The following is a 16,683-nucleotide window of genomic DNA, read 5'->3' as shown; positions in this document are numbered from 1 at the left end:
GTAGACGCCCTGGTGACACCGTGGGTGTTCCAGTCGGTCTATGCATTTCCTCCTCTTCCTCTCATACCCAAGGTACTGAGGATAATAAGAAAAAGAGGAGTAAGAACAATTCTCATTGTTCCAGATTGGCCACGAAGGACTTGGTATCCAGATCTGCAAGAATTGCTCACAGAGGATCCGTGGCCTCTTCCTCTAAGACAGGACCTGTTGCAACAGGGACCCTGTCTCTTCCAAGACTTACCGCTGCTGCGTTTGACGGCATGGCGGTTGAACGTCGGATCCTAGCAGAAAAGGTTATTCCGGAGGAGGTCATTCCTACGCTGATAAAGGCTAGGAAGGACGTAACAGCGAAACATTATCACCGGATATGGCGAAAATATGTTTCTTGGTGTGAGGCCAGCAATGCTCCTACAGAGGAGTTTCAGGTGGGCCGTTTCCTTCACTTCCTTCAGTCAGGAGTGGATTTGGGCCTGAAGTTAGGCTCAATTAAGGTCCAGATTTCGGCCCTTTCCATTTTCTTTCAAAAGGAGTTGGCTTCTCTGCCAGAAGTTCAGACGTTTGTGAAAGGAGTGCTGCATATTCAGCCTCCCTTTGTGCCTCCAGTGGCACCTTGGGATCTTAACGTGGTGTTGAGTTTCCTGAAATCACACTGGTTTGAACCACTTAAAACAGTGGAGTTGAAATATCTCACGTGGAAGGTGGTCATGCTATTAGCCTTGGCTTCGGCTAAGCGCGTGTCAGAATTAGCGGCTTTGTCTCATAAAAGCCCATATCTTATTTTCCATATGGATACAGCGGAATTGAGGACACGTCCACAATTTCTGCCAAAAGTGGTCTCATCCTTTCATATGAACCAACCTATTGTGGTGCCTGTGGCTACTCGTGACTTGGAGGATTCCGAGTTACTTGATGTGGTCAGGGCTTTAAAAGTTTATGTAGCCAGAACCGCTAGAGTCAGGAAAACAGAGTCACTGTTTATCCTGTATGCATCCAACAAGCTTGGTGCTCCTGCTTCAAAGCAGACTATTGCTCGCTGGATCTGTAACACGATTCAGCAGGCTCATTCTGTGGCTGGATTGCTGCAGCCAAAATCAGTGAAAGCCCATTCCACTAGGAAGGTGGGCTCTTCTTGGGCGGCTGCCCGAGGGTTCTCGGCATTACAGCTATGCCGAGCTGCTACTTGGTCAGGTGCAAATACGTTTGCAAAGTTCTACAAGTTTGATACCCTGGCTGAGGAGGACGTATCGTTTGCTCAATCGGTGCTGCAGAGTCATCCGCACTCTCCCGCCCGTTTGGGAGCTTTGGTATAATCCCCATGGTCCTTACGGAGTCCCCAGCATCCACTAGGACGTTAGAGAAAATAAGATTTTACTTACCGGTAAATCTATTTCTCGTAGTCCGTAGTGGATGCTGGGTGCCCGTCCCAAGTGCGGACTTTTTCTGCAATGCTTGTATATAGTTATTGCTTAAATAAGGGTTATGTTATAGTTGCATCAGAGTTTATCTGATGCTCTGTTATTGTCCATACTGTTAACTGGGTAAAGTTATCACAAGTTATACGGTGTGATTGGTGTGGCTGGTATGAGTCTTACCCTGGATTCCCAAAATCCTTTCCTTGTACTGTCAGCTCTTCCGGGCACAGTTTCTTTAACTGAGGTCTGGAGGAGGGACATAGAGGGAGGAGCCAGAGCACACCAGAATCCAAATTCTTTCTTAAAGTGCCCATGTCTCCTGCGGAGCCCGTCTATTCCCCATGGTCCTTACGGAGTCCTCAGCATCCACTACGGACTACGAAAAATAGATTTACCGGTAAGTAAAATCTTATTTTTTTTTTTTAATACAACTAAGACCCCTTTTCCACTAGAAGTCATGGGTCTGACCCGGGATTTGGAACATGGTTCCAAGCCAGGTCAGACCCGAGACGGACCCCTTTTCCACAACGGCCCCAACCTGGGAATATCCCAGGTCGGTGCTGTTTACACTGCTCCCGGGTGCAGTGTCTTCTGGCCGGCGCTTGGAGATGACGTGTTCTCCAACCACCGGGAAAACCGGCAAATCAGGATCCTCTGGGCATGGCCTCTGTCCCGTTAGGCCATTGCGATGTTGCCCGCCGTCACGCTTGGTGCAAGCCCAGCACTCTGGAAGCTGCTGGGCTGCCCCCAGCCTCCGGCACACACTGTCCCGGCCAGCGCTGCTGTCTGCATAGCAGGACAGACAGCAGCGCTGACGGCATGCTCTGTCGTTCCCCCAACCGCCCGCGTGACACTGCGGTCAGGGAGGTATGGGCTCTTAACATGCTGTAAACGAGTCCCGGGTCGGATGACCCGGGTTACCCGTTTACACTACACCCTTACCTGGGTCATTCACGGGTCCAACCTTGGTAGGTTTTTTCAAAGGGAGCCTTTTCCACTACCAGGGTAAATGCGCGCCCCCATGCAAAAACCCAGGTTTTTTGAGCTAGTGGAAAAGGGGTATAAGTATTTTATGGGCTTTTCCTTACTGCCATTTTGCACTGTATACTTACCTTCATCTACTATTAAATGAAAACTAAAAGGTTAATTTTACCTGTTATTGGCAGTACATTACTAGTGATATGTCTCTGTTTCATGATGAGTTTCATAAAACAGACAACAGTCTACAACTATGATACACACATTCATGGAACCAGTGACATCACTTAATGACCAAGTATTCATGCAGACCAGCTTCCTAGATCATTGTTCACATTTATCCCACCAGCAAAATCACTTAATAAAGTGTGTGACCTGATTAGCCATCTGGAGACAAACCCTCCTCCCCACCCCCCATCTCGCTGTGTAAGACGTGACTGCTGCATTATATACAGTAATGTTAGTGCCAGTTTCTCTTGCACCGCTTTCTAATGCCATCCTAGGCATTCAAGCAGATGTGGTAATCTGTTTTCGGCACCTAGTAGGATGGCCTCCTATGGGGATGCAATTAAAATGCCACCAGACGAGATCCAAGTGTTCGGAATATCGACGCTGAAATATCAAATGACGACATAAGCCCAGTGTCTAAATATCAACAGGGATCCAGATCCTAGTGTCAAAATACAGATGCCTGGAATCCCGATCGTTCTTTCAGCGGGACGCACTTACGTCCTGCCGTGAGTGTGGGAGGTTAGTTTTAGGCATAAGAAGGGGGGTTAGGGTGCCGGGACGGGAAGGGTATGGTTAGGTACTCGGCAGAAGGGGGTTAGGCACCCACAAGGGAGGGTTAGGGTTAGGCACCCACAAGGGAGGTTTGGGGTAGGGGTCAGGGGAGGGTTAGGGTACTTTCTGATGGGATTCTGATGGTCGGGATGCCACTGTCTGTATTCTGACCGCCGGCATCTCGTCCATTGGGATAAGATACTGGCTCTCTCCTATCTACTTAGGTGCATCATTCACTACACGCTGCCAGTGCAGTTTCCATCAGCAAAGCACAAAATAAAATCTAAAAACAAAATAGACCCCAGCTGACCTCTTGAACAATAGTTGCTGCTCCTAACAATGATTCCGAACATTCCAATACTTAAGCAAAATACAGAATTAACAAAAGTCTCCAATAGCGCGCAAGAATTGTCAAATAAATGCAAGTACCATAGTAATTTATTGATAAAAAAATCTAATTATGTAATATATGATAACCATTTAAAATGACATATAAAAAAAAAATATATGTGTATGTATGTATGTATATATATATATATATATATATAACAGACAGGAGTGAGGCGGCACGGGATCAATGAAGACTCGAAGGCAGGTAACTTAATTAGTTTCGAAGTTTTACTTCACTTCGTCATCAGGACATTGTCCTGATGATGAAGTGAAGTAAAACTTCGAAATGTTGAATTAAATTACCTGCCTTAAAGTATTCATTGATCCTGGTGCCGCCTCACTGCTGTCTATATTGGATCCGAGCTTCAGGTTACCTAGGCTGGGCACTATATATATATCAAATCAGGCTCCAAAGCATGCAAACAAGAGCTCGCACAGGTAAATATAAATCAGTTGACAACTCTCTAAATGGGAGCAAGAACATTAACACCCCATGCCTTTAGACATAACACTTAAACCTCAAGGAATCCTGGTAATAATTCTCATTTGATTAATCAGCTTGTTCCTGTGTATAGAACTATAATATATCACCTTGATAGCAACGAAAGTTATGAGTGATCCATGGCCAGTCAGTATATTGGTGGTGGTGTGTTTATAAATCACAATGACCTTTTGTGGTGTGCATCTGTTTCAGGATTAAAAGCAGTCCTATCACACATGCTGATACTGCTGGGATCCACACTTGGATGTCACTTGGAGTCACAATTCATTGGGCCCTAACCCACGTTTCTCAGCCAATATCGGTTTCCTCAGAGGTTAGGTATAGTTATGTACCTGGATCCTGGCAGTATCCGCGTATGTGAAAAGATTGCTTTTAATCCATCAACAGTATCATGAACATATTGGGGGAAGTTGTAGGGGGAACAACTACAAAAGGGCTACAGCGGGAGAGAGCACCAGCCTTTGATTGAGGCCTTAAAAATAAACCTCTCACTAAAGGCCTATAATACAGGGACAATCCCAAAGTATATGGAAAAAGTTCCCCAACAGAGGAACAGTTAAGCCAGCACATCTTGGCCTAAGTAAGGCTTGTGCAATGTTTCTCAGCTGGCGTATGATACAGTCGATGGATACATTTCACCTGCTAGTCTAGGTGACTGTACTGTGGAGATATGCGGTGCATGTAAAGATAGACTGTCTCCCACTGTTTGGGAGAGAGTGTAGTTCCTAAATGTGCTTCCCACTGTATTTGAGAGGTGTTATCTTCTGAAAGTGTTCTTTTAGCAGGTATCTATGCCAGAAACCAATTCTACCTCTGCCATTCCCCTTAGTAAGACGAAACATCATGTCCATCAATGAGGATGTAAAGGAGCCATTGATTTTCACAACATTTAATATCCAGTGACTAGAGATGAGCGGGTTCGGATTTACTCTGTTCTTAACACCAGAATTAACGCAAGTTCGGTTGTATACGGATTTTTCTTATAGGCTATTCAAAACACGTGACATCCGAGAGCCAATAAGATGCCATTTTGAGATCCGGCTAAATCTGAACCCGCTCGTCTCTACCAGTGACATATCTGCAACTATATGAATGGAGCATGAGTAGTGAGCCCATACTGGGATTGGAGCAGATCGAACATAATCATGATATTTGCAAACCATTGGCAGGATGTAATGCCGCCTGAGTCCGTCGACTGTGCTGGATGCGGGCCAACCTCGGATGTTTTTGATTGCCCTTGTAATTGATTGCCCCTTTAAAAAAATGTACGAGTTCGGCCGGCATCCCGCATGGCCACCGGACTCGGGTGGCATTACATCCATCCGCATAAGTCAGCAAAGGTCACATTCCCTTTATTCCACCAAATCTCAATGTTAAGATTGGGAATAATCTTGAAAATAGCCATAACACCAAACATGCAGGGGGGGGAAAGTGAATTCTAAACCATGTTATTTCGCACCTCAAGAGAATCCACAATGGGAGCTGTGAAAGATGGAGGACATACATGTTTAAGGTTCTATAATTGGGTTCTATATCAGGAATATCATGTTCTCTCCAAATCACCCATGGTTTAGTAATGGGAGGTAGCGACCAGTTCCTAAGCTGAGCAAGGAAGCTTACTGATATAGAGTCAGATTGGGGGCAGAAAGCCCGCCATGTGGCTTTAGTCTAGTCATACTTTTGTACATGAAACAAAGGGGTTATGACATAAATAGTTTCTGGTGTGTGCTTATGCTCTGCTTTTATCCTTTCTGTAATTACTTAAATTATTTTATTATTTTAGTATTTATTGTATTGAATTTAAACTGGGAGGTCAGTGGTGCACTAGAGCAGAGGTTTGCAACATGTGACAGTCAGGCTGCTGTGAAACTTCACCTCCCATCATAACCTGCTAAAGTTTTGCTTAGTTAATGCTAAACCTGTGGCAGGCATGCTGGGTTGTGTATCTGTTCAACTGCTGGAGTGCCACAGGTTGCCTGCCCACCTGTGCTAGAATATTAAATACCCTATAGCACCAGTAGTCATCTACAGCAGTGGTTCTCAAACTCGTTCCTCAGGACCTCAAACAAATGATGTTTTCCAGGTCACCTAGCAGCTGCACAGGTGTAGTCATTACTGACCCATTTCCTATGTCACCCAGCAATTGCACAGGTGCAGACATTACTGATACATTTCCCAGTTCACTTAGTGGCTACACAGGTCTGGTCATTACTGACACATTTCCCAGGTCACCTAGCAGCTACAAAGATGTAGTCATTACTCACTGATACATTTCACAGGTCACCTAGCAGCTGCACAGATGTAGTCATTACTCACTGACACAGTTTTAACAAATCCAGTGGAGCTAATTGCTGTATTTCACTTGAGACTCTGTGAGGCGACCTAGAAAACATGAACTGTTTAGGATCCTGAGGAACAAGTTTGAGAACCTATGCTCAACAGCAATCAGTCAAAATCCCTATACTGCTTTCAGTGCTCTCCCATTCCACTTATTCTCTTGAAACCCCTGCTGCGTAAATACTTACATTAAGGATCTATAAGCCTCTCCTTTTGTGCTTCCATTTAACTTCTCCGATCATGGATCCGCTCTATTGCCAGTGTTGCAACACTAAGATGCATGGACTCCCGTATGGAAAGACTATGCATCTCAGAGGTCCGTATCTCATGCAGTGCGTTGGCATACTGTGCTTCTGAGTCACCTGCTGATCTTTTCACAACTTTATTGGACTGTCTGGCTTCCGCCTAGTGAAATATATGGTTTGTAAAAAAAATCATAGTAATAATTTACTTCTTTCAGTTACTGGTATTTGGGCAGCATAAATTAAGCAAGACTGTGTATGCTACAAATATTTGAATTCACTGACCAGCTGTGAATATTTGCCTTCTGTGCCAAAATGAATCGGTAAAAGAAAAAAGTTCCTCTAGCAACTTCTTATCTATTGAGATCTAACTAACCAGCTAAATATGATACAAGATCAGTCTGTCTGGCAGATGGTACTGAGTGACAGTGGGCATCCCAAGGGAGTGATCCCGACTACAGTACTGCATGCACCATTTATTATAATAATCTGAGATGCATGTCTTCCACAATCATATAGTAAATGTAAACACACTGTATCTTTTACCCAACTTATCATTCTTATCCCATGCTCCACAGCTTCTTGTGCATCACACTGTGACAAAGTAGATCTATTCTTGATCCACTCTGATATGTTTCTTTGGTTTAAGCAGTTCAATAAATCCATTAGATTTGTTGTACGTGATCTCTTGGTTTCTATGGTGTCCCGGATCTTGGCATTATTGCTCTCTAAATTACCTTAGTAAATTATATGTGAATACACACATCCAGACCCTAAAACATACAAGTAATGAACAGGGTTTTTTTCTGTAGCAGATTACCCACTTTAATATATGTTATAAAGTAGTTTTACATTATGTCTGATCTACTGTGCCATCATCGTAGGGGGTGATAGGGCTACGAACCCCAAGAACTGGGAATGTGGTGATGATGCCAGACCACCTGCTGTCTTGGCCTGCACCCTGACATACAAGGAACATCTGGAGGGTGGTCTGGAATCCCTCTACCGAAAACTGATTAAATTAATCCTTCTATTCTGATTAGGTCTCTCTGATGAGATCCATGTCCTCTTAACATAAGCTGCCAAGAAGAAATGTCTAGGGCACCCGTATCTGAGTGATTAGCAAATCTATGGTGATAATTACATTCAGCAGGGTGTATGGATCTTTGTTATACATGACAGATTAACGTTTCCTGTCAGTCTGCTAGATGAGTAGTGAATCTAAATTAAATATCTCCAAATAGAAAATGTCCATCCATTGAAAAACGTGCATGCAGCATATGGTATAAGGATCTTTTTCAGACATCTGAAGTTAGTCTTCCCATACACTCTGCCTATACCAATGTGATATGAGTATAATAAATTGTGAGGGTAAGAGGCCAGATGAAAAGTTGAACCACCAGAACATTACAACATAAATACAGGCAATTATGAGTTATTTTCAATTCATTTTTTTGTATTATTAGAATATTTTATGTCTATGTATCTGTTATTTTCATTAATTAAGGTGGACAAAAGGATGTGCAAAACAGTTAAATATGGTGCAAAACCGTTTCCTTGTATACCATATAATTCATGCAGCTGACAAAATTACATAACCTAAACTACTGTACATAAAGAGGACAAGGGGAGATTATAGATACCTACAGCTCATAATAATACAAGAAAAAACAATGGGGCAGATGTAGTAACCTGGAGAAAGCATAAGGAAGTAATAAACCATTGATATGTGCAAGGTGATAAAGGCAGCAGCCAATCAGCTCCAATATGTAAATTAACAGTTAGGATCTGATTGGCTGCTGCCTTTATCACCTTGCACATACCTCTCGTTTATCACTTCCTTTTGCCTTCTCCAGGTTAATACATCTGCCCCAATATGTCTTTAAATAGACTGGGGCAGATGTATTAAGCCTGGAGAAGGGATAAAGAAGTGATAAGAGCAAGGTGATAACGCACCAGCCAGTCAGCTCCTAACTGTCATTTTTCAAATCCGTAATGATTGGCTGATACGTTATCACCATGCACTTATCACTGCTTTATCACTTCTTTATGTCTTCTCCGGGTTAATACATCTGCCCCATTGTTTGCACTGTATCTTTCCGCCACTGCAAAGGCCATTAAGATGAACTTGTTTTGAAAGGTAGATCTACGATATTGCTCTTTGAAATGTATCTCACCAGTGATTTTACTTTTGTTATCTGTTCCTTCCCAGTGTAGTGAGTGACCTGCTTCAAAAAATAGGAGTAATTAACCTCAGTGATGGCTCCAACTAGTGGCTATTAATAAATGCAAGGAAGAGCATGGTCATATAGTGTATACTGCACACACTGCTTCATCATATGTAAGCGGCAGGACAAGGTAGTGTAAAATTAGGTTGACTGGGCCAATGAAATCCATTAATGGTTGAGGAAACTGATGTACATGTATTAAATGAAATATTCAAAGAGCCATAAATTGTAGGCTAAAGAACTCCACAGATATGTATTACTGTATATTGTATTGACATGGGTTTAAACCTACACTATGTACACCATGAGTTGGGATGTCACTGATTGTTTTAAATGGTTGTAGTGTTCATCCACATGCTATGTTTCCCCAAAGGGATTACATTGCCCCCCTTCCCCCCAGCCACTGCAGAGGAATTAAAAAATAAATAAATAATGAAACCTTAACTACATCTAAGTACTGGTAAGTACAGTACATTTGGCTACCCCATTGGCTGTTGAAATGAATAAACAACACACCATTATAATAGATAATATATATAAATGAATTGGAAGATGAAAGCCAGGGCTGTAACTAAGGGTGGGCGCCTGATGCCTAGTGGATGACACCTTCGCTCCTCTGGAACCTGTATGTGGCGTAGTTCTAGGAACCCTGCAGCCAATAAAGTTGTTGCTTCCTTGGGATGCACCTGGCCCTCAGCTTCACCCTTCACCCTTCACCCTGTCCTGGCAGCAAACTACTATAGGACTGCACGTTCCCTGGTTCTGGTAGTACACACTCAGAGCATCCATAGGATGCAGTAAGCACTCATCTCTTCGTCCCTGCGGTCCCATAACCTTATAGTGCTGTTACCATGTAATAGGGGCAGGGCTAGACTATGGCACATATTGCATGGCCCTGGGCAAAGTTATCACTTTTATCAAACTGCTAGGCAGCTTGGGCTGGTTTTCACTAGTGATGAGCGAGGTTCGGTTTTACTCGGTTTTACTCGGTTCTCAAAACGGCATCTTATTGGCTATCCAAAACACGTGACATCCGTGAGCCAATAAGATGCCGTTTTGAGAACCGAGTAAAACCGAGTAAAACCGAATCCGCTCATCACTAGTTTTCACTAAAAGTAGGTAAACCTGGGCAGTCTAGGAAAGCCAGCCCTAGGCTGGACAACCTGTGCTGGCTTCCATTGTTAAAAGAGCACCTAGATAAATTTGACAATTTAGATACAGGGTAGCCTTTAAATGACTGAACTGGGTTTCTAGAACATACAAAGTATTTGTTTTCAGCAATGTTTATCCTTGTCATTGCGAGAACTAGATCCAAGTTGGTAAGCACAGTACTGGAGCCTATGGATGGTGCAAAACAATTGTAATTCAATTAAAAACACAGTTGCTGTAAAAATGTAACTACACTTGTAGTATCTGTCAAGGCTTGGCATTTATGTGAAAAAGAGAGGACCTTATTTAAGGATATACTTAGGTCTGAGCTAATTACTTGAAAACAATGATGATTGAAATCATGGAAAAGTATACTGTATGTTTCTATTTTCTTCTATTCTAACCCTAACAAAATAATCTCACAAAACAAATATAAAATCATCTCTGCTGCTCTGACAAATACAGTTATTGTTTAACCCACATAAGTGCTAAAATGTTATGTAATTAACTACAACGTAACCCGATTGCGAATGGTTTAATTTTGACACCTGTAATAGGAAAAAAAAAAAAGTTTATTTCCCCCATTTATTATTGGTGTGGTATGTTAGATAGAATAGACTTAGGTTGACAGTGTCTAGGTCGACCACTATTGGTTGACAGTAAGTAGGTCGACATGGTTTCTATGTCAACAGGGACTCTAGGTTGACGTAATAGGTTGACATGAAAAAAGTTCGACATGAGTTTTAAAAAAAAATGGTGTTTTCATCGTAGAGTGACGGGGAACCCCAATTAGTGCACCGTGTCCCCTCTCTTCGCTCGCAATTGTAAAAGTTACGGGGAACCCCAATTGTAGTCCACGTGGATCGTAAAGTATGAAAAAAGTAAACATTTTTTGAAAAACTCATGTTGGCCTTTTGCCATGTCGAGTAGAGTCCCTATCGACCTACTTACTGTTGGCCAATAATGGTCGACCTTTCCACTTCATCCGCAACTACTCAAATTTATGTCTATAGCTTACCAAAACCATCTGAATTCTCACCTGTACCAATGTTATCTGACTTTTTACACTATGAAAAGACATCCCCAAACTGCTCACTACAGCTCTCTCTTATGCAAACTCATGTATGTTTTTTGATGTAATGATTGGCTTGTAATTGGCATTGCATGTGTGGGGAAGTTGCACAGTGAAACATAGTTTATTATTGCATGCTCTCTGATATTTACCTCCTTTGATCATTTGGCCATTGTGGTCAGGTGTACTATATCTTTACATGTAGGGAGGTGTATTCGTGGTGTATAGGACACAGTGTGATTCCTGATTAGTAAAAAAAAAAAAATATATATAGATATAGATATAGATATAGAGATATATATATATATATATATATATATATATATATATATATATATATATATATACCAAACACTGAGCAACATCCCCAAACAGGTAGTTTCAACTTTAAACTTGTCATTTATTTTGACAGTCTGTACATGGCTACTAATAACAAATGCACAGACAAAATTCTTAAAGCTATGTGTGCAAATGCTAGGAGCTTAGGAGACAAAATTCCAGAGCTAATTGCGATAATGACAAGGGATAACCTGGATTTTGTGGCAATTACAAAGTCATGGTGCAATGAAAATCATGACTGGGACATAGCTATACCAGGATACAATTTATTTAGGAAGGATAGAATAGGAAGAATAGGAGGAGGGGTAGCAATGTATGTGAAAAAAGCATAAATGCTACTTTAATACAAAATACTGAAGACAAAACTGAGGCCCTTTGGGTCACCATAGAAACCGGAGAGAAGGACGTTATTCACATTGGGGTGATCTATAGACCACCAGGCCAGGGGCAGGATTTGGGCAGGAACCTATTGTTGAACATCACTAAAATGGCTTTAAAGGGAGAAGTCATAATCATGGGAGACTTTAATTTACCTGATGTTAATTCGGAGGGGTCTTTTGCAAGTTCAGCTACAAGTAGCAAATTTCTACATTCCTTACAGGGAGCATCTCTCAAGCAATTTGGTGAGGAAGCTCACTCGCAAAGACTCAATATTAGATTTAATTCTTACAAATGGTGAGAGTATATCCGACATTTATGTGGGTGAGCACCTGGGATCCAGTGATCATCAAGCAGTATGGTTTATTATAAAGACAGGATCCAACTCCTGCACACAAAAACAAAGGTGTTGGATTTTAGAATTGCTGACTTTGCAAAAATGGGGAGATGTTTAAGTGATTCATTGGCGGACTGGTGGAACTTGGAAGGAGTGCAGGAGAGGTGGGAAAAACTGAAAAGTTCAATACTAAGTGCAATTGACCTTTGTATCAAAAGGGTTAGGAAAAGCACCAGGAAAAGGAAGCCAGTGTGGTTCACAAAAGAAGTATCAACTAGTGTGAAAGCAAAAAAGATGGCTTTTAGGAAATACAAACAGACTCAAAATAATAATGACAAAGAGGTGTATCTTGACAGATGGAAGGATGCTAAGAAAGTGATCATACGTGCAAAGGCAGAAGCTGAGGAGAAAATGGCCCAGTCAGTAAATAAAGGGGGCAAAACTTTTTTTAAGTATATAAGTGAAAGGAGAAAATCAAATGGAGGAATAATAAGACTTAAGACAGAGAGAGAGTGAGCATTTGGTGGAGGGAGACGAGGCAATAGCAGATCACCTAAATAATTATTTTTGCTCAGTATATACTACAGAAGAAGGGATGGGGCCACAGTTAAGTTGCAAGGACATTCATAAAAATAAGGTAGATGAAAGTACATTTACAGATGAGAAGGTCCTAACAGAACTTTCACAACTAAAAGTGGATAAATCAATGGGACCAGATGGGTTACACCCAAGGATACTCAAAGAGCTAAAAGATGTGCTGGTTACACCTTTAACAGAATTATTTAACCAGTCACTAAATACAGGTGCTATTCCAGAGGACTGGAAAAGAGCAAATGTAGTTCCACTGCACAAAAGTGGAAGCAAGGAAGAAGCAAGTAACTACAGACCAGTAAGCCTTACATCAGTAGTAGGGAAAGTAATGGAAAAACTATTAAAATAAAGAGTTGTGGAATATCTTAAATCAAACCACTTACAGGATCCAAAACAGCATGGATTTACTGGTGGGAGATCATGCCAAACAAATCTTATTGACTTTTTTGACTCTGTGACGAAAATAATAGATCAAGGGGGAGCTGTAGATGTAGCATATCTAGACTTTAGTAAGGCATTTGACACTGTCCCACATCGCAGACTGCTAAATAAACTTGAAAGCGTGGGAGTGGATTATAAAACAGTTAAATTGATAAGAACCTGGTTGCAGGTTAGGAAACAGACAGTCGTAGTTAATGGAGTGCAATCTATGGAGGGAAATGTTACCAGTGGAGTACCCCAGGGATCTGTACTTGGTCCAGTTCTCTTTAATATCTTTGTTGGTGACATTGCAGATGGTATTGAAGGGAAGATATGCCTTTTTGCAGATGATACAAAGATATGCAACAGGGTAGACACACCGGGAGGGGTAAAACAAATGATTGATGACCTTGGTAGGCTTGAGAAATGGTCAAGAACGTGGCAACTACAATTTAATGCTAAAAAATGCAAAATCATGCACTTGGGTCTCAAAAACCCAAAGGCTAAATAGAGTATCAAGGGTACTATAATGGAAACTACTGAGGAGGAAAAGGATTTAGGAGTCACTATTTCAAGTGACTTGAAAGTCAGGAAAGCAATGCAACAAAGCAATGAGAAAGGCAAGTCAGATGCTTGGTTGCATAGGGAGAGGAATCAGTAGCAGGAAAAAAAAAGTGATAATGCCACTGTATAGGTCATTGGTGCGGCCCCATTTGGAATACTATGTCCCGTTCTAGAGACCATATCTCCAGAAGGATATAAATACATTAGAGAGTGTACAAAGAAGGGCAACTAAAATGGTGCTTGGCCTACATCACAAAACGTACCCGGAAAGGCTAAAAGATCTTAACATGTATAGTTTGGAGGAGAGAAGGGAAAGGGGGGACATGATATAAACTTTCAAATATATCAAGGGTCTTAACAAAGTTCAGGAGGGAAACATTCTTCAAAGGAAGAGAAATATTAGAACTCGAGGACATACACTGAGACTGGAGGGGGGAGGTTCAGGGGAAATTTAAGGAAAAATTACTTCACAGAAAGGGTAGTGGATAAGTGGAATAGTCTCCCATCAGAGGTGGTAGAGGCTAAGACTGTAGAGCAATTTAAACATGCTTGGGATAAGCATATGAACATCCTTACAAAGAGTTAAGGTTCAAAAAGGGTTGAGATTGCCTAAAGGATAAAAAAAAGGGGCAGACTAGATTGGCCAAGTGGTTCTTATCTGACGTTAAATTCTATGTTTCTATGACCTAGACACTGTCGACCTAAGTCTTGTCAACCTAAAGACCGGATCCCATTTAGTATACAGTGTCTACGATTCCCAATACTGTCCTAGTGAGATCAGGAGCATGTGTAAAATTAGTGCTGTATGTGTGTGATATGTGTGTGTGTATATATATATATATATATATATATATATATATATGTGTATATATATATGTGTATATATATATATATATATATGTGTGTGTGTGTATATATATATATATATATATGTGTATATATATATATATATATATATATATATATATATATGTGTGCATTCTCTTACATACAATTTATTTGTGTTTTCATTAAAGATTCATGTTGTAATAAAGAAGGTGTAGAGAGAATTATTTTTCATCAAGTGCTTAGTCTTTGTCTGCAAATATATGGTTAGTTCTTAGTTTATTGTATTTCTAAATTTCATTTGACTACTTACTAGGTTTTTTTTCCCCCCAAGTCATGTAACCCAGGAGGGTTTGGTATAGTTACATTATATACAGTACAGTGCACACATGCGCAAATATGTCTTAATAAAGGGCATGCATTTTCAGTGACAGACTATGGATCGCCAAACCTCAGCTGGGTTTTATATATGTATCTGCCACCTCAAGCTCTGTAGCAGAGGCAGCAAGCTGAAGCTAATTAAACTGGGTGGTCGCAGCTCTAACTGTGCAGCTCATCAGCGCTCTCTCTTTTACAGCAGTCACTGTCAGCATTGCAGCTGCGTGGCATCACTACAGGACATCTGTAGTGCAAACTAACAGCTGCAGGGAGCCAGTCCACACGTGCTTTAAGGCTGGAGTTCAGGTGCAATCTGCCTAACGGGTATGCGGGACACACAACCTGCACACTCTGTGTTCTCCATTATGCCTGTGCATTATGATCATATTAATCCACTAGGTGATTGTTGTGCTTCTGTAATGGGCAGTAATCTTGACATAATAGTTCTACACCAGAAGTTTGATGCGGCTGCTCAGAATATCTACCAGTGGGTAACTGTTGTAATCACTAATGTGTTTTTTGTCATTATAATATCTTTCAGGGAATATCTCGGGAAGCAGTTGCAGTCAGAACAACCTCCAGCAGTCACTGCAAGAAGTTAAATATGTCTAGAACTGGCTATCAACTGCACCATTTGCTTCTGTATCTCCCATTCTTTATTATCTTGTGTTTTTGTTAACAGTAGCCGTCGTTTGTGTGTTTTGTACTTTGTTTTCCCATTAACATCCGTCTTCTAGTTAAGAATAAATGTGAAACTGTTCTAGTGTGTTAAAATCACTATTACATGTGGTGGTCGGAGGCGATACAGTACATGACTTTTCCAGGTTAAGGTACACTATTTAAGAGGAGAGATCAGCACATATCCTCTGTAATTTATTGATTTGTGAAAATGACAAATTAAACATTCCAAAAAAATATATTCTGTTCTTTTTTTCTTTTTACTGGCGTACTTTCATTGGACATATAACCTATGTTATTAGCAGAAATTGACTTATGTTTTAAGTTGCTTTTTGCAGAACAAAAAGGGAATAATAAAGTAATACAAATGACTGCTGCAGAGAGTAGTCTTTATAGTTTCTAATTCTTTTCATGTATATTGCATATAATTGATAGTTTAATTACAACTTTATCTTGAATAATTGATACAGTCTGACAAAGAGACTGAAACTACTTTTTCTCAGATGCATTATTAGGTAGTTTATATGGTAGCTTTGTATGAAAAAATGTTTAACGTATTTAAAAGGAATTTTGATGGGGTTTTGAAATCTTTTTTGCTTAGTTCTCAATGCCCAAAGCAGGGTCTATTAATAATGCATGAGAAAATCAGTTTGGCATATCATCTATTCCTACTGTAGGATTTTACTGCTAAAGAGGAAAATTCACTGTAGACACAAACGTGTAGCTCACAATATGCAAATACAGTTATATGTAAAGGTTTCTTATGTAGATTTGTGGAATCGGTCTTAGTCAGTCCCTGAAATTCACCGTCCCCACCCCTTATTCAGTACGTCATTCAGAGAAAAAAAACAGGAAAGAAAGACGTACAGTTCGATATATATTACAAGGATCAACAAGTTCACAAAGATATTCAATTATCTGTTGGTGATTTAGCTCTACAGGTGCAAAATCTTGTTAAAAATTAGTTGTTAACCTAGTTACAGGTTAGTACAATTTAAGTTATTTATATATCGCAACGTATTATGCAGTGCATTACAAATTATCTTTAATCATGCACTTCATTTCATGCTTCAGTGGAGC

The 16,683-nt window shown here is 40.7% G+C and overlaps 1 protein-coding gene across 1 annotated transcript in view; it reads left to right on the top strand.

The window, feature by feature from the left end:
• ATP6V1H (ATPase H+ transporting V1 subunit H) overlaps nucleotides 1–15,842 on the top strand; it is a 254,213-nt gene extending 238,371 nt beyond the window's left edge. Inside the window, exon 15 of the mRNA XM_063923720.1 lies at nucleotides 15,467–15,842. Within this exon, the coding sequence (XP_063779790.1) occupies nucleotides 15,467–15,527 (61 nt within the window). The 3' untranslated portion in view covers nucleotides 15,528–15,842. The remainder of the gene's footprint in view (nucleotides 1–15,466) is intronic.
• Nucleotides 15,843–16,683: the final 841 nt, after the last annotated feature.

The sequence above is a fragment of the Pseudophryne corroboree genome, chromosome 5 (assembly GCF_028390025.1).
Source record: "Pseudophryne corroboree isolate aPseCor3 chromosome 5, aPseCor3.hap2, whole genome shotgun sequence".
NCBI classification, from domain to species: Eukaryota; Metazoa; Chordata; class Amphibia; order Anura; family Myobatrachidae; genus Pseudophryne; species Pseudophryne corroboree.
This window is presented reverse-complemented; position numbering and strand designations above follow the sequence as displayed.